Source organism: Pseudophryne corroboree, chromosome 1, assembly GCF_028390025.1.
Source record: "Pseudophryne corroboree isolate aPseCor3 chromosome 1, aPseCor3.hap2, whole genome shotgun sequence".
In the NCBI taxonomy this organism is placed as follows: Eukaryota; Metazoa; Chordata; class Amphibia; order Anura; family Myobatrachidae; genus Pseudophryne; species Pseudophryne corroboree.
In genome coordinates, this window is record NC_086444.1 from 988,142,556 (window position 1) to 988,163,698 (window position 21,143).

Consider the following 21,143-nt stretch of genomic DNA (forward strand, 5'->3'; position numbering starts at 1 on the left):
AAAAGCTGCATTTGAAAATGACGTGCTTTCCTAGGCTGTGCAGGAATATAAGGCAAAATATCCGAATTACCAGCTATAGCCGTGGAGACCAGGTCCGAGAACCCTTCTCCACACAATCCTCAGCCTTCCATATGCCACTTAAGTTGGCATCATCTGTCCATTGCATATTCTACAGGACACGTCAAGCAGAAATCGACATAGCTTTGACTCTAGGACCCAGTATACTCAGGTCTCTTTGGGCATGTTTGATTATATATATATCTCTTAAGACAGCATCTTTAATATATATACATATCTCTCTATATACATATCTCTCTCTATATATATATATATATATATATATATACATACATACTAGGGTCTCAATTTCTGCTGATAAGGTACCTCCACGCCGCCCCAGCGCTATAAACCCATGCCGACACAATCGCCGGTCTGAGTAGTGTACCAGAATGTGCACGCTATCTGCAGGATCCCTGAGAATAGCTAGGGCTACCTTCTGTGCAAACATGACACCCTAGGGGAAGATTCCCATCACATCCTGGCCCTAGTGGGGAAAGGATACTGCCTGAGAATTCTTTGTGGGAAGCTGCAGTCTCTTGTCTGGAGATTCCCGCTCTTTTTCCTCATGAGAGGAGGGAAATTTACCTCAGCTTTCTTCCCCTTAAACATGTGTACCCTTGTGTCAGGGACAAATGAGTCATCAGTGATATGCAAATCATCTTTTATTACAATAATCATATATTGAATACTTCTCTGCCATTTTGGCTGTAACTTTGCATTATCGTAGTCGACACTGGAGTCAAACTCCGTGTCGATATCAGTGTTTATTATTTTGGATAGTGAGCATTGTGAGACTCTGAAGGTCTCTGCGCCATAGGGACAGACATGGGTAGATTTCCTGTCTGTTCTCTAATCTTTTGTGCAATAAATTCACCTTAGCACTTACACATATCCAAACAGGTGTCGGCGTTGTCGACGGAGACACCCTCTCACACACATATTTGCTCTATCTCCTCCTTAGGGGAGCCTTTTACCTCAGACATGTCGACACACACGTACCGACACACCACACACACAGGGGATGCTCTATTTGAAGACAGTTCCCCCACAAGGCCCTTTGGAGAGACAGAGAGAGAGTATGCCAGCACACACCCCAGCGCTATATGACCCAGGAATCACACAGTAACTTAGTGTTAACCCAGTAGCTGCTGTATATATTGTTTTTACGCCAAATTTATGTGCCCCCCCTCTCTTTTTCACCCTCTTTCTACCGTGAGTCTGCAGGGGAGAGCCTGGGGAGCTTCCTCTCAGCGGAGCTGTGGAGAGAAAATGGCGCTGGTGAGTGCTGAGGAAGAAGCCCCGCCCCCTCAGCGGCGGGCTTCTGTCCCGCGATTTTGTATAAAAATAATGGCGGGGGCTCATGCATATTACAGTGCCCAGCTGTATATATGCTGCTTTTTGCCAGGAGGTACTCAATTGCTGCCCAGGGCGCCCCCCCCTGCGCCCTGCACCCTACAGTGACCGGAGTGTGTGGGTTAGTCTGGGAGCAATGGCGCACAGCTGCAGTGCTGTGCGCTACCTCATATGAAGACAGGAGTCTTCTTGCTTCAACCCGCCGGCTTCTGTCTTCTGGCTCTGCGAGGGGGACGGCGGCGCGGCTCCGGGAACGGACGACCAAGGTTAAGTTCCTGTGTTCGATCCCTCTGGAGCTAATGGTGTCCAGTAGCCTAAGAAGCGCAACCTAGCCGCAGTTAGTAGGTTTGCTTCTCTCCCCTCAGTCCCACGTAGCAGAGAGTCTGTTGCCAGCAGAAGCTCTCTGAAAATAAAAAACCTAACTAAAATACTTTCTTAATAGCAAGCTCAGGAGAGCTCACTAAAATGCACCCAGCTCCTTCCGGGCAGAGGTGTATGTATGTGAGCAGGTTTGAATTAATATGTAGTTCTGGATACCAACAACCGTTCCCATTTGTCCAATAAGGCCAACTGAGTCGACGCCTCCTGTTCCACACAAAGCTTGCCCTATCTGCACAAACTACATCCTCTGTTGGCCTTGGTTGGGACCCTCTTCCAAAAAATCTCACCCCTTTAGGCGGTTGAAACCATGACTGTCCAGTAAATATCAGGACTATTGGGAGGTACAATATTAGTGTTTATTAGTTAATGGAGAGACAAGTAATGTTGTGTGGCTACCACTTTTCTATCATATATAGATTGGGTAATATACATTTGCCACATACTGTAGGTTAAAGGGGAGGCAATCACGAGACCGCCTGACAGGATTCAGACGATCATAATGCCGCCACCGGAATGCCAACAGCCGGTGAAATGCCGCCACCGGAATACCGGCGACACAGGTTTTTCTCCCTCTATGGGTGTCCGGGGGCCCCACTACCGGCATACTGGTGGCCAGGATCCCGCTGTCGGGATCATGACAGCCTGCATCCTGGCCACCGGTAAACCACATGTATTCCGGTTAAAGAATTGTTCGTCTTCACTTGAAACATGTTCTACTCAGGACACGCAAGATTATCATAGTACTGTGATGTGGATATCACAGAAATCTGTTCATAGTTTTTATTTGCTGTTCTCGGTGAGTCTCTGTCCTTCACAGACAATGAGATCTTTTGCTGGAGGCCATTCATGTAATAACACTGATTATTTATGAAACAGACTAGCTAAATTTTATCTTTGGAATTTTTGTTCTGCAAAATTAACACGCTGTGTTGTTTTGAACATTATTTGATAAATAGTAGCGGAAGGATGCAGAAGGCAATAAAGTAATGGAAGATTTTCAGTACTGAATATGTAAGAAAAAATGAAAAAACCATACAAGTGGTATACTGCCATTTATCAGAGACTTCCGACACGCTCTTCTAGAAAGACATTCTTAAATATTATTTTTATATTGTTATATTTTGCATTTGCTCATTTCACGTGTGTGCATTTCTTTTTAATTAGTTTATTAAAAAGTTTTCAAAAGAGACAACTATAAACAGCAAAGGACGATAGGGGTATACAGAAAAACTGCAATAGACTAACATTACACAGCACACTGTAAAGACAGGCATCAACACGCATACCATAATAGTGTTCATGCCAGAACAGGGGCAGGATGGTGTGGTGTGGAGAGGGATCCCAAAGGTCTGCTTCCAAAAAGGGGTACGTTCATCACTCTAGGGGGCACGCCTACACTTCCCTCACTGTGAATAGATGTCATGCACATGGCATCTGTTCACCCACCTGTGGGGCACTAGGGCCCGCAGGCGGGGATGACACAGGGCAAGCTGCTTTAGCTGGGCGCCGGGATAAGGGCAAGGCGCATTTTGACATTTAAAAATAGGGCAGGGCGCAGTGCCCTGTTAGAAGCAACCTAGTGTGAACACTACATAAGTAAACAACACCCACTTGTCATAAATCAAAGACATAACAGTAACATGAGGGAGGGTTAGGGGAGTGGGAATGGGTATTGAGGCTAACTTCCTGTGTGTTTTAATATTTACATGTCCCTCCAAATTTTCTTTGATAATCTTCATATATAAAGGTATTCTGTAAACTAGGGACTGCCGGCGAAACAAAAATCAATACAGGATTTCAGACATTTACACTCTCCATTTGCTATTAATAATAATACACAGATGAATACTGTAATACTAATACAGAAAAAGTTGAACTGAATTTTTGTCTGGAGTACAGTACTTTCATGGTTAGCCAAACTGCAGTAAGTTGGAAGTTTTGAAGCAATATAATCCAATTTAAATAACCCATTTACAAAAGAATTTCAGATTCTACTTCAGTGTAACCACAATAGAAAAATAAAATACATAAGGTAAAAACATCAAGCTCGCATCTTACACTAGCACTTCGAATACAACATGGACAAATAAAATGCTTTGTGTTTAGGATTATTTTCATGATGCATCATTTATAACAATGCCTCTTTTGCAGCTGGGTAGTGTGGCTGGTCACAAGCCTGAAATAATATTTTTTCTTTTTCTAGACCATTTCATTTTCAACACATCTAATAAAAGGAAAATTCCTACTGCACTAAAAACTAGGCAAGAGTCGGACATGAATGCACAATGTGATGGTAGATGGCAGTGAAGGAAGGCACAGAACTGTAGAGCCTACACAAAGAAACGGCTAAATATAAATGACCATTTTGAACATCTTTTTTAAAAAAACGTGAGATTAAAAAAGAGGTAAAAAGGGACAATGACAATTAGCTCCACACACTTATCACATCATGCTGGTAGACTATGATAAAAAAAAGAAAGGAAAAAAAAAAGGTTTGTCCTTCTCACAATAATCCCAGGTCAGCATCCTCAAAAGTGGTGAGATTGATGTGGTCTTATAGAACATTTTTAATGTTTTTGTTTTTTTTCTTGTGCACAAACATCAAATAGAATGTTAACCTTACAAATTACATACTGTGTGCAGAATGTTTCCTCTTCCACCGGAAGGTGATCATCACACAGCTCAAGGGAGAGCTGCCTGATCCACTGGGGAAAGAGGGCGCGCAGTGTCACCCATCAATGGCTGTGTCTCAGTCCTAAAGATCTGTGTTCCTGTATGTATCAGTCAGTCTGTATCCCAATCTTGTCAGTTTCCTCCAGTCCTGTCAGTAGCCCCTACAAAAACTAGGTTGCTTTTTAGAGCGTGGGTATATATATATATGTTGTGTGTTTAGTAGTTTATGATTTCTAGTTTACAGTATTTGTTCTCACGGCTCAAACACAATTTACTTGCTGTACTCAAATTTCAAGCTTATTAGATAACTCTGTGTGAATATGAAGCCCGGCATAGCCACACACCCTACCTGACATAGGGGTGGATGCATCAAGCAGTGAAAAGACTGGAGAATTGGAACAGTGGAGAAATAGCCCATAGCAAGCGACCAGCTTTTACCTGTTATTTTACACAATTTATTTGATAAATGCTACCTTGGGGCTGATTGGTTGGACTTCTGCACTGGTGTACCTTTCCACTGCTTCATATATCAACCCCATAAAGGCACATGTTGCTGTTGGGCATGTCCGTCCTCCATATAAGGATGTGGCGAATGGGAGTAGGAAGTTGCAGTATGTTATACACCTGTACAGGAAACGATCTCTAGTCTTATATATCAGAAACATTAAACCAGTATTTAAAAAAGCCGGTCCTCACCCACAACAGATCATGTTCCAGTGTCGGAATCATGCCCAGGTGACTGTCTACTTGTTTAGGTCAGTGATTATGCTACCAGTTTACCATAGACTGAAATCCTGAAACCATGAGCTGCTGCAGTTGTGAGAGGACAGAATTTGGGTAACACTGTATTAGACTATATTAGGTGTAACTATACACTGCTCCTGGATTCATTTTGTCCTTGTTGAATATAGTGGATGTATCCGAGTAACAGGAGAATTTATTTGGCAGACTGCATGTATTATTGTTAACATAGAAATTTATTTTTTTATTTTCACTATGTTCAATTGTCTTAATACCTCTAACAATAGTATTTGTATCTTATTCTGTAGTGATTCTATATTTTGTGCTGTGCTCATGTAGTGAGTGTTTCCTTTTGGTGACAAATTGTGCCCTTGGCTGACTTGTGGCACAAACCACTAGTTACATCTCAGAGTTACCAAGTGGGATCCAACAACTTATTAAAACTTCATCTAACATACTAGCCAAAGCTGGATTCTGATAGATATTCATTACAAAAGGTTACATATGTTTTTACATTGTGTTTACATTTTGAAAGAGATAAAGTCTCACAGATACCGTATGACATATCTCCTACAGCAGTGGTTCCCAAACTGTGTGCCGTGGCTCCCAGGGGTGCCTCGGGACACTTGCAGGGGTGCCCTGGTTTGGTGGTCCAGTACCAATTCAAATTATTTATGGTCAATATAATAGGCAAAACTAGTGCTGGTGGCTGCCAATCATAAAATATGGGGACAAACAGAAGCAAATCTTGTCCCTCACCACACAACTGAGCCTAAGGATAACATATAAACACAATCTACTTAATTTAATATTTCTTTCTAAATTTCTCAATAAGAAATTTTTGTCCTAGGGGTGCCGTGAAAAAAATTCTGATACTCTAGGGCGCCATAACGCAAAAAAGTTTGGGAACCACTGTCCTACAGTCTTGCCCTGACTTTCCACTTCAGCTGAAGCATAGTGATATCATCTAGTTGCCATTTCGTGCTCTTTAATAGGTCATCATGAGATTGTAAGACACCAGTGTTGTTCCATGTGGAGATGACTAGTTTGTTGCTGGATATTTCTATATGGACACACATACATTCTCTGTATCCAGTACCGTAACTAGACATTTTGGTGCCCTGTGCCAGAAAGAGAATTGGTGCCCCCACCCATTCAAAACAGGGATAGGGTCTTGACTTCATCAGGAAGGGGCGTGGCCACAGAACAGAACCAATTCACATTACACCGTAAAGAAAACAGCAGAGCACCTTATACACAATGGAGGACATTCCGAGTTGAACGCTCGCTGCCGATTTTCGCAGTGCAGCGATCAGATGAAAAACCGGCATTTATGCACATGCGTATGGGCCGCAATGCGCACGCGCGTCATACGGGTACAAAGCCCGTTGTGGTTGTGCACAGGTTCTAGCGAAGATTTTCTTCGCACTCACGGCCACAAGAAGATTGACAGGAAGGGGGCGTTTCTGGGTGTCAACTGACCATTTTCTGGGAGTGTTTGCAAAAATGCAGGCGTGTCTGAAAAAACGCAGGCGTGGCTGGGCGGTCGCTGGGCGGGTGTATGATGTCAAATCCGGACACGAATAGGCTGAAGTGATCACAAGCGCTGAGTAGGTTCAGAGCTACTCTGAAACTGCACAAACTTTTTTGCAGAGCTCGGCTGCACAAGCGTTCGCACTTCTGCTAAGCTAAAATACACTCCCCAGTGGGCGGCGGCATAGCGTTTGCACGGCTGCTAAAACTAGCTAGCGAGCGATCAACTCGGAATGACCCCCATTGTGCAACAGTAGAGCCCCTTATACAAACTATGCCACAGTAAAGCACCTCCTCCTCATTCCTCCTGACAATTTAAATGAATTGAAGTATTTCTACAAATAAAATAGATTCTTAAAAACAACATAAAGTGAATGTGGAAATTAACTCTAACCAGTGAAGTGTACATTTTATTAATCATTTACTGACTGACCTTGCTGATGTTATGGCCCAGAAAACTAATACACGGCATCCTCACATGACATTAGCACAGCAGTACATGGTACAACTACATGTGTAGCTGTTGCTATGCTCTCCAGCTGCAGCCACTAATAAGTCACTCCCATGCTCTCTAGGCTGCTCCAGGGGTCAGAGAAGCATGTGATGAGCTGATCCTCTCAGAGCTCACCACACCTCCAGTGACCCCTTGTACGGATACTCAGAGCTTCAGGGACTACATCCCCTGTCATCTCTGTCACTGTGTAAAGTAACTGTTCTGCTCATTATGATGCCCAATAACATCCCCCTTTCCCATCGATTCAGCACACACTAAGAGGAGTTGTTAGATGGTCCCCTAGGACCCACTGGGACCTAGGAGGCTACTAAACCTCCCTGTGAATACTGGTAGATGCGGCCGGTGCACCCCCAGGAAAATATGATATATGCCGAGCACTGTACGCACTACCCTAGCTACGGCCCTGTCTGTATCCAAGAAAATCATAAATAACTAGGCTTGATTTAACAACTACGAAAATGCTCAGTCACAGCTGCCTCAAATATTTTAGGCTAAGCTCTTACGTCAGCTATAGAAAAAACCTATTACACCTACACACGGCAGAAAGGAATGTGCTCAGCACATAGTGAAATATTTATTAGCACTAGCTGTATTAGGTACTCCTCATGGCTGTGTGGCAGGAGTCTCAGGGAGAGTTGTGCTGAGGTGCTTGAGATCATCTTACCGTTATCTAGTTCTAGGCAGAGGTTGTACACAGCAAGTGGCCTCCTGTTACGCTGCCTCCTTGACTGTCTAGGTGGGGCGCGAGGAGACAGAGATGTTGGCTCTTGCATGGAGTCATCTGGAGGGTTGGTAAAAATCTGAAAACAAGCATACAAAATATATTACGTATTAGCCAAGAGGCCTTATGCAAAGCATGAAACCTGTATCAAGTTTGGAGCCAATACAAGAGAGGTGAAAGTGAAGACTGTAAACCACGGACTAGAGTGTATTATAAGAGAGCTGGATCATTTCCAAATATATTTAACAGGAAAAATAAAGAGATATACTTTTCATACATAATTATTTTTTTGGAGATGTACAACCGCGCCTGAGTCAGTTATCTTAATAGATGCGTACACAAATAAATATCATGAAATGATGGATTAATAGTATAAATAATAACTGAAAAGATAACCTACACAATGTATTCTTATGGGATTTAAAATGTATTTTTCATCAGAAAAATAGTGTATTTGAAATTCACCTGATGCATACATGTAGGAATATGATGCAAGGTGTAAAAGGGAAGGGGAGAAAAAAAAAGGGGGGGGGGGGGGGGGGGTAGAAGACGGGTTTTAGGAAAAAGAAAAACAGTTTCTGCAGTGTTCAGGGGGAGGAAAACAGTAGCAGAAATGTCACTGTTTGGTAAGTTTGAAAGTGATATACACTGCAGTGATTAGTCTGTATTACACTCAGACCGGTGGCGTCCCACCTCTGTAGTGTTATGTCCTTCTGAATGTCTGTGTGACCAGAGCCGATGAGGTGATGTATCTGATAGTCCTGTGGAGGTTTCCGGAATGTGGGGTACCCCTGGTGGGCTGCTGGCAATGTGGGATATGACTAGGGCTGGTACTACGGTAGTTAGGACTCCGGACGCACCGCTTTCCCTTGCGCCCTGATAAGTATTTTTTTGTCCAGCGCAACAAGCTACATTTTTATTACCACATATTTTTCCATTCAACTATTAAATGCTACTCAATATATAAGAAACACATGAAAAGCTTGAATGTACTGTTGATGTGAAGACCTGCTGAGCCTTTCCCTCATTTGTTTCCCCAGTTTCCAAATGGCACAACCACTAGCTATGGACTTGCCTTTCTACATCTCTTGTGTCTCCCCCACTGTTTTTGTCCCATACCACAGGCTGAGATTTTTGCACAATACAACATGTACCCTTATTATTTAAGGTTTCATTATTTTTTTATAGGATGTTCAAGACCCTCACTTAACTGAAGAGCTTTTTGCACTAGTGACCTATGTGTAGCGGCCCCCTTGCTCGTTCGTTTTTTTTACCTCTGTTGTAACGCATTTCTGTGTATATGTTGTAACGCTAGTTGTTCTATCCCTATAGTATGTTTCTGTATTGGCCTGGTGCACCACATCAGTTTAATTGGTTTTTATGAAAAGACAAAAAGGGGGAACTCTGAAGTATTGTTTTCACTTCTGTATATTTGTTTTGTATCATTGCTTGCCGTTTGTATGGTTATGTTGTCTTTTGTCTTCATCCCATCCCTGGTATCATATTTGAGCATGTCCTTTTGTTTCTTGTCATATTCTATTGATACCTCTGCCTAATGTTGTTTTTGCTTCAGAATTAATTTAAAAAAAATTAAGCAAAATTGTGCATGTTACGCAGGAAAAGGCGCACTGCCAACACAAAGATGTGACTATGGTGACAGATGTAAATGTATTCTTTTTTGTGTACTGTAATTTCATAGATGTGCACAAGCCTCAAAAAAGAAATGATTGTTTAATCATTAGATCTGTCTATTAAACCATTGTTTAGTATTAAAGAAATAAATGAGTTTTATGCAATAAAGTTCCCCCATATTGCTGTCCGTAATACCTGCTCAGACAGGAGCACCCACTATATTGTAAGTGGAAAATACAAATACTGAAAAATACATATAAACAAACAGAAAGCCAAACTATGAACAAAAGTTCCTTCTATATATTTTAAAATATTTAAAAATGTCTGAATCTTCGACTGATATACATGATGAGGCACTTTATATACAGCATATAATTTCTATAATCCTCTCTTTGAGCAACTCCGCTTAAACATGTTACTAACATGGCCAGGAAGCCTATTGTAAATAACAATAAATGATCCTATGGCGCTGCAATCCAAAGCAGCAGAGGCCACTACAGCATACATAAAGGTCAACAAAAGATGGATCATATGTTGCGCTATGGACTGTCCCTACATTATAGTATCCTTATAAAGGTAGTGTGTTCCCACTTCTCTGATGCTTCCAATGATGTCATCCAATACTGTATGCAAATAAATAAACACAATAGTGTGACACTGATGAGATGTTTTGCCCCCTACACGTCTGGATACCATTAATGCTGGCACAATCCATAGCACACGTACAATACAACTTTTGCTGACTTTTAAAGAATCCTATATTGGTCCCTTCTTCAGTACACAGTGACACTTCTTTGAATGCTTGGTGGACCAGAAACATAGCTTGTTCTGTCCCTGATCCGTCAAGCATTTGGAAAACTGTCACTCTCACCACCTTTACTATAGGGGATAATGAACTCTATTAAACCAGCCGTTTGAAGCTGCGGCATTCACAGTTCAGACAGAAACCGCAGTCAATTCTCAGTAATAGTCTGTCTAAGGAACATCGTAATGTAGGATATAGAAATGGTATAAAACTTAATTAAATACAACTTACCAGAGCAACGTAAGACAGAGCTGAATTTGGCAATGTATATAATCAAAAGAGTTTTGACTTCACTCCCGCAACCTTCAGTGAGGGTAGTGCACCTTGGAAAAGCATTAGCATGGATGTGAAACTGCAAGGTATATAGTGTTTGGAAGCCTCCTTGAACTTGGCTACATTGACCATTAGAACTCTCGTAAAAAATGTAGACAAAATAAAAGCTTCTACAATGATGATCTTAAAGTTATCAATGAAAGTAACTCGTTCAAAGAGCCGTTTGCTTGAATGATTGGAAAATTGACTTGTTTAGATGGCCAAACGCAACAAAACAAGCATTTTTAATAAGAAGATATGTCAGTAACATTAAGTACACTGGAGAAAGGTTTGTTGGTACCGCACTGGACTTAGAGAATTTGGCAAAAAAAGGGGACTTTATTTTAGATTGCCCTTGAAATACCAACAATATCTGAGTGTATGAGAGATCCCTATAAGGGGTATCTTCGAAAAACAGTAATTTGTGTTGGTGGTGCTCCCAGAGTCAGTAACGTATCTATACAGAAGAGAAAAAGAAAGACTCTGTGTTGGGGCACACTTGATATTGAAAATTAAATGTAACCTTTATTTATGAAAATATAAAATTTTTGATACACATAAATATTAAAGTATCACCTCCACATCTAATATAATAGATAATTATAAATAATTACCTTTGCAAATAAAGTTAAACAAATTAAATTCATTGAGATGCATCTGAGGTGAAAATATTGAAGAACTAAAATTTGTCAATGGATATCCAAAAAAACAGATGCACTGGTAGGTTAATAGAGACTGTCAATAGTCTAATTATGTGCTGTCTGTTATTAACATCTCCTGGTAAAAGGGATAGGTGTGTCTAGATTCTTTTGTCAATTAAGAATAGAGTGCTTAATACTCTTTAGAGATATTGACACATTAGAATCGTGAGAATGGTAGAGTCAAAGGCTGTTCCAGCACTTCTACTTTTTATCCAGGGAAAAGGATTGATTTTACTGCACCCAATATTCCCTAGTGGTCTCCCATCTAGGTACTGATCAGGCTTCACACCGCTTAGCTTCCAAGATCAGACGAGATCGGGCGTGCCCAGTGGAATGTGGCAGTAGGTACCCGATTGGGACAAATGAGAGTGTGTGGTTAATGACAAAACCAGAGATAAGGGTACTTCTGCTGTCCAATGATTTTGCACAGGTACTCTGTTACCGTAGCATTGCAGAGAATGGTTAACTGGCATTTGGATGAAAGAGTACCGAAATGAGAGAAGTATATTAAGAATAAGTTAAGGGCCTCACCTTCTGCTGTCCAATGTCATATAATGGATTTATAGCGGACAGTGGATGAGAGAGGTGGGCTGACTCAACTTATCGAATTATAAAGTTATGAAGGACTGAGATCCTAATAGAGTAAATTTCTTCAGAGAAGGTAGGTAAAGCATCAGTAGATCTGTGTGGTATAGTCAAATTGTCTTATTGAGTTAAACACTGCATGAAAAAGCATAGATGATCAGACACAGTTGCACATATACCAATTTTGGATATCCTACACCTGTATTGACTATTTCGAGTTAGAATGCTGTTTTATAAAAGAAGCCATTCATGGTTCTTGCACATGTCCAGATACTGAAAGATTGCACTGATAGTATCATAGAATATGGTATCCGTTTGGATGGTCGACCATGTTATGGTCAACATTCATTAGGTCGACCACTATTGGTCGACATTGCCATGGTCGACACATGAAAATGGTCGACATGAGTTGTTGTTTTTTATTATTTTGGGGAACTTTTCCATACTTTATGATCCAAGTGGACTACGAATGGGAATGGTAATCTGTGCCGAGCGCAGCGGTAGCGGAGCGAGGCACCTTGCCCGAAGCATGGCGAGCGAAGCGAGCCATGCGATGGGATGTGGTGCACTAATTGGGGTTCCCAGTCACTTTACGCAGAAAAAGACACACAAAAAACAAAACAAAAAAAAAAACATGTCGACCTTTTCATGTGTCGACCATGTCAATGTCGACCATAACATGGTCGACCATTCATACCGGAACCATAGAATATACACCTCAACAATGAAGAAGGTAAGTAATCTCAGTCTCAATAACATTTCAATTGTATGGTTAACGCTGGAAATAACTGGCTCAGAAAACCTATTCGTTCAAAAAAGGCAAAAAGCTAAGCGGTGTGAAGCCTCATCAGTACCTAGATGGGAGACCATTAGGGAATATCAGGTGCAGTAAAATCAATCCGTGGCCCTGGACAAAAAGCAGAAGTGCTGGAACAGCCTTTGGCTCTACCATTCTCACGATTCTAATGTGACAATATCTCTATTCTTAATTGACAAAAGAATCTAGACACACCTATCCCTTTTACCAGGAGATGTTAATAACAGATAGCACATAATTAGACTATTTACAGTCTCTATTAACCTACCAGTGCATCTGTTTTTTTGGATATCCATTGACACATTTTAGTTCTTCAATATTTTCACCTCAGATTCAATATTTTCACCTCAATTAATTTAATTCGTTTAACTTTATTTGCAAAGGTAATTATTTAGAATTATCTATTATATTAGATGTGGAGGTTATACTTTAATATTTATGTGTATCAAAAATTTAATATTTTCATAAATAAAGGTTACATTTTATTTTCAATATCAAGTGTGCCCCAACACAGAGTCTTTCTTTTTCTCTTTTTCTATATATCAGTAACATTCACAGCCAGCAAAGGTTGGTTTAATAGATTGAGACAGCGCAATAACATTCATAGCTTATCCCTGGTACTGTATCTTGCATGTCTGGCTAGTGTAGACAGCAAAGCAGCCCTGGATTTTCCTGCAATACTCAAAGCCATCACTGAGATGGACAATTAACCTCCCAATGAAAAAAAATGCATGCATCTGAGTTCAAAGCCACAAAGTACCAATTAATGCTCTTGCTAAAGGGCAATGCTAAAAGTTAATGCCTATGCCTGTAGTCACTATGAAACACCATGGACATTTCCAGCAGTGGAGAGGTATTTGAGGGACATGACCTGGAACCTAAAGCATTGTTGGGTGTTTGATAATGCCACAGGTAACTTTTAAAATCTTGACACATTTTGGACCTGCATTCTTATAGTATACCTTCAACCCAACAACAGGTCATTACTCCAAACAATGGATCAAGGAATAATACATTTTTTTAAGGCCAACTACCTTAAGGCCCATATAGACGGGCTGATGCAGGAGAGATGTGTGCTGAGCGAACCGCTCGGCACACATCTCTCCCGCCGCTGAGCACAGCGCGATCTGTGCTGAGCGTGCGGGGGGAGACAGGGGGGCCGCTCATTTCACCCAGCGGGTGAAGTGAGCGACCAGCTAGATTGGCCTGCACGGCAGGCCAACCTAGCACCAGCGATAGCGATGCACGGGGCTGTGCATCGCTATAGCTGTAGAGGGTACACACGGAAATGCTCAAATTCTAAGCAATCTAGTCAGATTGCTTAGAATATCGCTCCGTGAGTACCCCCCTTTAGTCACACATTCAAGCAACTCATACAAGAAACAGACAATAGTGCTGAAACGACAATGTCATGAAAACTGTAGACAATATAGGGCAGTCTGGAATAAAAATGTTGCAAACCGCATTATCGGAGTGTGGAAAAGCTATGGGCAAAAGCATGAGTAGACTTTGTAGGATTAAGGGTGGCAGCAAGGGGGCGCTAAACATCACACCCAAATTTTAAACATAATAAAAGGTGCTACCATGCTGGGACTTGTAGTGCCATGTAGGTAGGTGGAACCAGTCATTTAAAACACTGCTGAACTGACAAATAAACTGACCAATGAAACGTGATTTTAGAATATGTTAATTATAGCGAGGCATAGTAACAAAGAGCTTTGATTATTTTCAAAGCAACGCATCCTATGTAAATCTGAGGGTATGATAGAATAGAGGAAGCACCACCGACAAACCTCACTACAGAATTCCTCAGCACCAGAATCACACAAATCATGGACTAGTTCATCAATAATGACACTGACTCGTCGTTTAGTCTAAAACTGCCAAGGGCGAGTTCCACTCATGACTGTGAAAATCCACTGATTATTGACCAGTGGGTGTTCCTATAACGAAGCAGCATGAAACGTAACAAAGTAAAGTACGCATGTCACAACATCACTTCTAGACAACAAGAAGATAAAAAGCAAGCAACAGATTCAGAATACTTATCTCTGCTTCCGAAAAAACCTGGGAGCGGCTTTCTTTGAAAGTGGAAAGTCTCATCTTTAAAACAAGATGCCCTCTACTTAATGACTGCCTGTTGATCAGCAGGCAAAAACAATAATGTAGATTCAAGGAAGGATATAACAGAAAGATTTCACCCCAGCTTCAAAATAAAATACATTTTGTACTACAGTATAATCAAGAACAGAAGATCAGAATTTCTATTTTTGTAAACTTCAGATTTATTTGAAATTGTGACTAAAATAATAATAAATGTTAAATGTTTATATAGAAGGATGAGGGGGTAAATGTTGGTATAGATAAAGTTTGTTTTACATTATAGCAAAAGCAGAACAATGTATACAAATATAATTATGTATCTCTATATACAGTACATGAACTGAGAAAAAAACAAAAAAGACAAACAGAAATTAAATTGGCATTAAATTGATGAAAGGGAGACTTGTATAATAAAATGAGTGTATCAGATAAAATAGATATCTCACAGTTGAATAGAAGTATTGTGTAATAATAATTGATTGTGGTACCACACAGTTCTTTAAAAACATTTTTTTGTTTAAGTCTCTTGGTAGAACTGGAAGAAACTTCAATATACAGTATGTTTGTTATGTATGTATTATAGATGTACACTAAAAAAAAAGTACAAATGTTAACCTTTATACAATCAAGGTAAAAATACAGAACACAATGTCTACATGTAGGCCTATACATCTTCAATTACATAGGTTGCTGCACTTTGTGTAAACAATTATTAAGTCGGTTTGTGAAACATGGAACTTCACACTTAACAGTGCACATCCTGTTGTGTCTCACTGCTAAGATACCATAAATTCAAAATATTCATCACCTGCGTTCAAAGAATTTGTCTGCTAAGCTTTTATTTTTCTTGCTTAAAAATGTCTGCTCTTCAGCTAGGAAGCTATTTTCTTCCTTGCGGTACCACACTGCCCTCTTATGAGAACTACACAGGACAAAACAGCTTTTACCAGCAGTTTCTTGTCAAGCAAGTTCTTCCCCAGCAATATAACATCTAGTCCTGCTCTCATGTATGTACAGCTCCAGCAATTTACAGTTTATACAGTGCATTTTAATTATTCAGGAATCTTGAAAGCTAATGAGACCAGCATAGACAAGAGAGATGCAAGCTTTATATGAAGGAACTTACATAACGCCGAACAGATGTTCTTACATACATATGATATTTTAGGTATTTTTTTTTTTTAGGTATTATACAGGCATGGACATGTTCAAAAGTGCATTTTCTCAGTCTTTAAAGTACCAAGAAATAAAAGATAAAGTAGTAAATAGTATATTTACTAAATATGTAGTTTTAACTTGGCACTTGGTCTGGGCATGCAATAGTAGTATTTATTGTCCTTGGAGATGTAAAAGGCCTTCACTGAGCATTCGGGAGATGCGGTTATAGCTGAAATCTCCTTTGATGAAAATCAGGCTGGTCTGACAGAGAAGGGTTCTCAATTATGAGAATGAATAATATTATGAGATGTAAAATCCTGCAGTAACTCCAGGGCATAAAATGAATGAAGCATCAAGTAATATGTCTCTAACAGACTCTTTTGCTCTGACTGGCTGACCACTTTCAGTCTGTTACATACAAAGTGATTTTCACTCTTCTGAAACATATTATGGCAATCAATCCAAAGTGTATAGGTTACAGGGTATACGCTTCAGTTGCCAGCTGTCGGGATCCTGGCATTCAGGATACAGACACCGGATTCCCAACAGCTGGCAATGTCGGCAGCCGGAATACCGGCCAAACAGGATTAGTCGAACTCATGGGTGTCCATGACACCCATAGAGTGGGAATATCACCTGGGGCATGCGCAGCAAGGGGACTTTTTGCGCTCGCCACTGCTGCCGGCTTGGATGCAGTCGTCTGTATACGGACGGCTGGCATCCTGGCCACAGGTAAATCATACCGAACCCGGTTACAGTACATGCCAGTGGTCCCACTACTGCAGAATCATATACTATATTGGAATCAATAAACAATGTCACCATGTTGTACACAGATATAGAAGTACACTGGCTGTAGGGTTCACCTGGCCACTCATCCATCCTCTGTACAGTGACTAAACTGACGTATACCGTATTGCATTTGAGTCATTATATTCTGCATTCCACATTTTCATACTGACAATAAGTCACTTGTCTGAACTGTTATGCCATTGCCATTAATACAAGTATTTTCCTTCTACAAATGAAAATTGGCTTCCTGGCCCTTTCTCGTGTCCTGATGTCACCTCATTTGACTCTAAATCTGTGGTGTGCTATACTCCTTTAGGCAAATAGATGAGGTGAAGCCATTAATAGCAGAAGTGTGGGTATAAGGGATGAAGCTTTTTTATGAAAGAAAGGAAGGAAGGAAGGAAGGAAGGAAGGAAGGAAGGAAGGAAGGAAGAAAGAAAGAAAGAAAGAAAGAAAGAAAGAAAGAAAGAAAGAAAGAAAGAAAGAAAGAAAGAAAGAAAGAAAGAAAGAAAGAAAGAAAGAAAGAAAGAAAGAAAGAAAGAAAGAAAGAAAGTTTACTATGAACGGAGTAATTTATTTTTTACGTGGAAAGTGCCAGGCTTTTGAGTTTCTATAAAGTCATCAGCCGCCTATTCTGCCTCCAATGTATTTCAACATAACTTTGGGCTGCAGAAGCCCTGGTACAATTTCTGGGCATGTACACATCATTAATTCAGTTTATGCTGGATTTCATCTCTAGTTAATTTGTAGCTGAATAATTTTTTTTTCATGCAATTAAACGCACATATAATGATTGTCATTTGATTTTAAGTTTAAAATAACTAAAACAAAATTGCACAAGGTGTGAAAATGCTCTTTTACATATGGATACCACAGGAATTACAATAATCCAACTTCAGCAGGAAAACAGGTTTGTAAGTCACTGAAGCGGTGTAATTACCTTGTCATGGTTTTCGATAAGTATTTCAACAACAATGTTCTGAAACTTTAGGTCCATGATGCCTGCGACAGTTTCCTCTTGTGGCCTCATCAAAGTTGGACCAAATACAACTCCCAGATTAGCTACTGTCATCAAATTTGTCTTGGCATTGCTAGAAACACTAGAAAGAACAATGTAATATTTAGTTATACAAGAAACATTTGTGTGTCTGTGCCTGGATTTTTGGCACTAAGAAATTAACACTGGCTACTAGATCTGGCTGCACTGATTGTACATCATGAACAGGCTGAAAAACATAATGGGTTTATAGGTAAAGAATGCATTTGGCCTCATTAAAATATGGGGCATTTCTATATCTTGATCCTGACAGACACTGAGCATTTCTGTGCTTCAACCCGGACAAATATAAGATATTTTTGTGCACTGACCGTGGCAGATATAGGATATTTTTTTATTCATAGTGACATTTTATATATATATATATATATATATATATATATATATATATATATATATATATATACATATACATTGACACTTACAAATAATACGACTTTAAACCTACCGGTAAATCTTTTTCTCCTAGTCCGTAGAGGATGCTGGGGACTCCGTAAAGGACCATGGGCACTAAGAAAGAACTTTAGGTATGGGTGTGCACTGGCTCCTCCCTCTATGCCCCTCCTCCAGACCTCAGTTAGAGAAAATGTGCCCAGAGGAGACGGACAGTACGAGGAAAGGATTTTAGTTAATCTAAGGGCAAGATTCATACCAGCCCACACCATCCACACCGTATAACTTGGGATATACGAACCAGTTAACAGTATGAAACAACACAGCATCAGTCCGAGACTGAGGAAAACTGTAACATAACCCTTATGTAAGCAAAAACTACATACAAGTATTGCAGAAGTAGTCCGCACTTGGGACGGGCGCCCAGCATCCTCTACGGACTAGGAGAAAAAGATTTACCGGTAGGTTTAAAATCTTATTTTCTCTTACGTCCTAGAGGATGCTGGGGACTCCGTAAGGACCATGGGGATTATACCAAAGCTCCCAAACGGGCGGGAGAGTGCGGATGACTCTGCAGCACCGATTGAGCAAACATGAGGTCCTCCTCAGCCAGGGTATCAAACATGTAGAATTTTGCAAAAGTGTTTGAACCCGACCAAGTAGCAGCTCGGCACAGCTGTAATGCCGAGACCCCTCGGGCAGCCGCCCAAGAAGAGCCCACCTTCCTGGTGGAATGGGCCTTTATCGATTTTGGTAACGGCAATCCAGCCGTAGAATGAGCCTGCTGAATCGTGTTACAGATCCAGCGAGCAATAGTCTGCTTGGAAGCAGGAGCGACAACCTTGTCGGCTGCATACAGGATAAACAGTGCTTCCGTTTTCCTGACCCTAGCCGTTCTGGCCACGTAAATTTTCAAAGCCCTGACCACATCAAGGGACTCGGAATCCTCCAAGTCTCGCGTAGCCACAGGCACCACAATAGATTGGTTCATATGAAAAGACGAAACCACCTTTGGCAAGAATTGAGGACGGGCCCACAATTCCGCTCTATCCATATGGAAAACTAAATAGGGGCTTTTATGAGACAAAGCCGCCAACTCTGACACTCGCCTAGCCGAAGCCAAGGCTAACAACATGACCACTTTCCAAGTGAGATATTTTATCTCCACCATTTTAAGTGGTTCAAACCTGTGCGACTTAAGGAAACTCAACACCACGTTCCGGTCCCAAGGTGCCACTGGAGGTACAAAAGGAGGTTGAATATGCAGCACTCCCTTGACAAAAGTCTGTACTTCTGGGAGAGAAGCCAATTCCTTCTGAAAGAAAGTGGATAGGGCCGAAATCTGAACCTTAATGGAGCCTAATTTTAGTCCCAAATTCACTCCAGTCCGTAGGAAGTGAAGGAAACGGCCCAGATGGAATTCTTCCGTAGGAGCATTCCTGGCCTCACACCAAGAAACATACTTCCGCCATATACGGTGATAATGTTTAGCCGGCACGTCCTTCCTAGCCTTTATCAGAGTAGGAATGACCTCATCCGGAATGCCCTTTTCCGCTAGGATCCGGCGTTCAACCGCCATGCCGTCAAACGCAGCCGCGGTAAGTCTTGGAACAGGCAGGACCCCTGTTGTAACAGGTCCTGTCTTAGAGGAAAAGGCCACGGATCTTCTGTGAGCATTTCCTGCAGATCCGGATACCAGGTCCTTCGTGGCCAATCTGGAACAATGAGAATTGTCTGTACTACTCTTTTTCTTATTATTCTCAACACCTTGGGTATGGAGAGGAAGAGGAGGAAACACAGACCGGCTGGAACACCCACGGTGTCACGAAGGCGTCCACTGCCACCGCCTGAGGGTCTCTTGACCTGGCGCAATACCTCTGTAGTTTTTTGTTGAGGCGGGACGTCATTATGTCTATCTGGGGCAGTCCCCACTGACTTGCAATCTGTGCGAAGACTTCCTGATGAAGTCCCCACTCTCCTGGATGTAGATCGTGTCTGCTGAGGAAGTATGCTTCCCAGTTGTCCACTCCCGGCATGAACACTGCCGACAGTGCACTTACATGATTTTCCGCCCAGCAAAGAATCCTGGTGGCTTCCGCCATTGCCACTCTGCTCTTTGTGCCGCCTTGGCGGTTTACATGAGCCACTGCGGTGATGATGTCTGACTGAATCAGAACCGGTAGGTCGCGAAGCAAAGTCTCCGCTTGACGAAGGGCGTTGTATATGGCCCTCAGCTCCAGGACGTTGATGTGAAGACAAGTCTCCTGGCTTGACCAAAGACCTTGGAAGTTTCTTCCCTGTGTGACTGCTCCCCAACCTCGGAGGCTCGCTTCCGTTGTTACCAGAATCCAGTCCTGAATGGCGAACCTGCGACCCTCTAGAAGGTGAGCACTCTGTAGCCACCACAGGAGAGACACCCTTGCCCTGGGGGACAGGGTGATCAACTGATGAATCTGTGGATGTGACCCGGACCACTTGTCCAGTAGGTCCCATTGGAAGGTCCTCGCATGGAACCTGCCGAAGGGAATGGCCTCGTAAGATGCCACCATCTTTCCCAGGACTCGAGTGCAGCGATGCACTGACACCTGTTTTGGCTTCAATAGGTCCCTGACCAGAGTCATGAGTTCCTGGGCCTTTTCCATCGGAAGATAAACCCTTTTCTGGTCCGTATCCAGAATCATGCCTAAGAAGGTCAAACGAGTCGTAGGAACTAACTGTGACTTCGGGATATTGAGAATCCAGCCGTGTTGTTGTAACACATTCAGTGCAAGTGACACGCTGATCAACAACTGCTCTCGCGATCTCGCTGTGA

The 21,143-nt window shown here is 41.6% G+C and overlaps 1 protein-coding gene, 1 long non-coding RNA gene and 1 pseudogene across 5 annotated transcripts in view; 1 reads left to right on the forward strand and 2 right to left on the reverse strand.

Moving 5' to 3' along the window:
* Positions 1-21,143, reverse strand: part of ARHGAP10 (Rho GTPase activating protein 10) — a 614,077-nt gene that overhangs the window by 182,301 nt on the left and 410,633 nt on the right. For all 4 annotated transcript variants that reach the window (XM_063920579.1, XM_063920578.1, XM_063920581.1 and 1 more), the window contains exons 18-19: positions 17,822-17,981; positions 7,920-8,055 (exon numbers count right to left, since the gene is read on the reverse strand). In XM_063920579.1, coding sequence (XP_063776649.1) covers positions 7,920-8,055; positions 17,822-17,981 — 296 coding nt within the window. The remainder of the gene's footprint in view (positions 1-7,919; positions 8,056-17,821; positions 17,982-21,143) is intronic.
* Positions 1-21,143, forward strand: part of LOC134921258 (uncharacterized) — a 95,979-nt gene that overhangs the window by 70,276 nt on the left and 4,560 nt on the right. The window lies entirely within an intron of this gene.
* LOC134947726 (5S ribosomal RNA) lies at positions 11,655-11,773 on the reverse strand (annotated as a pseudogene).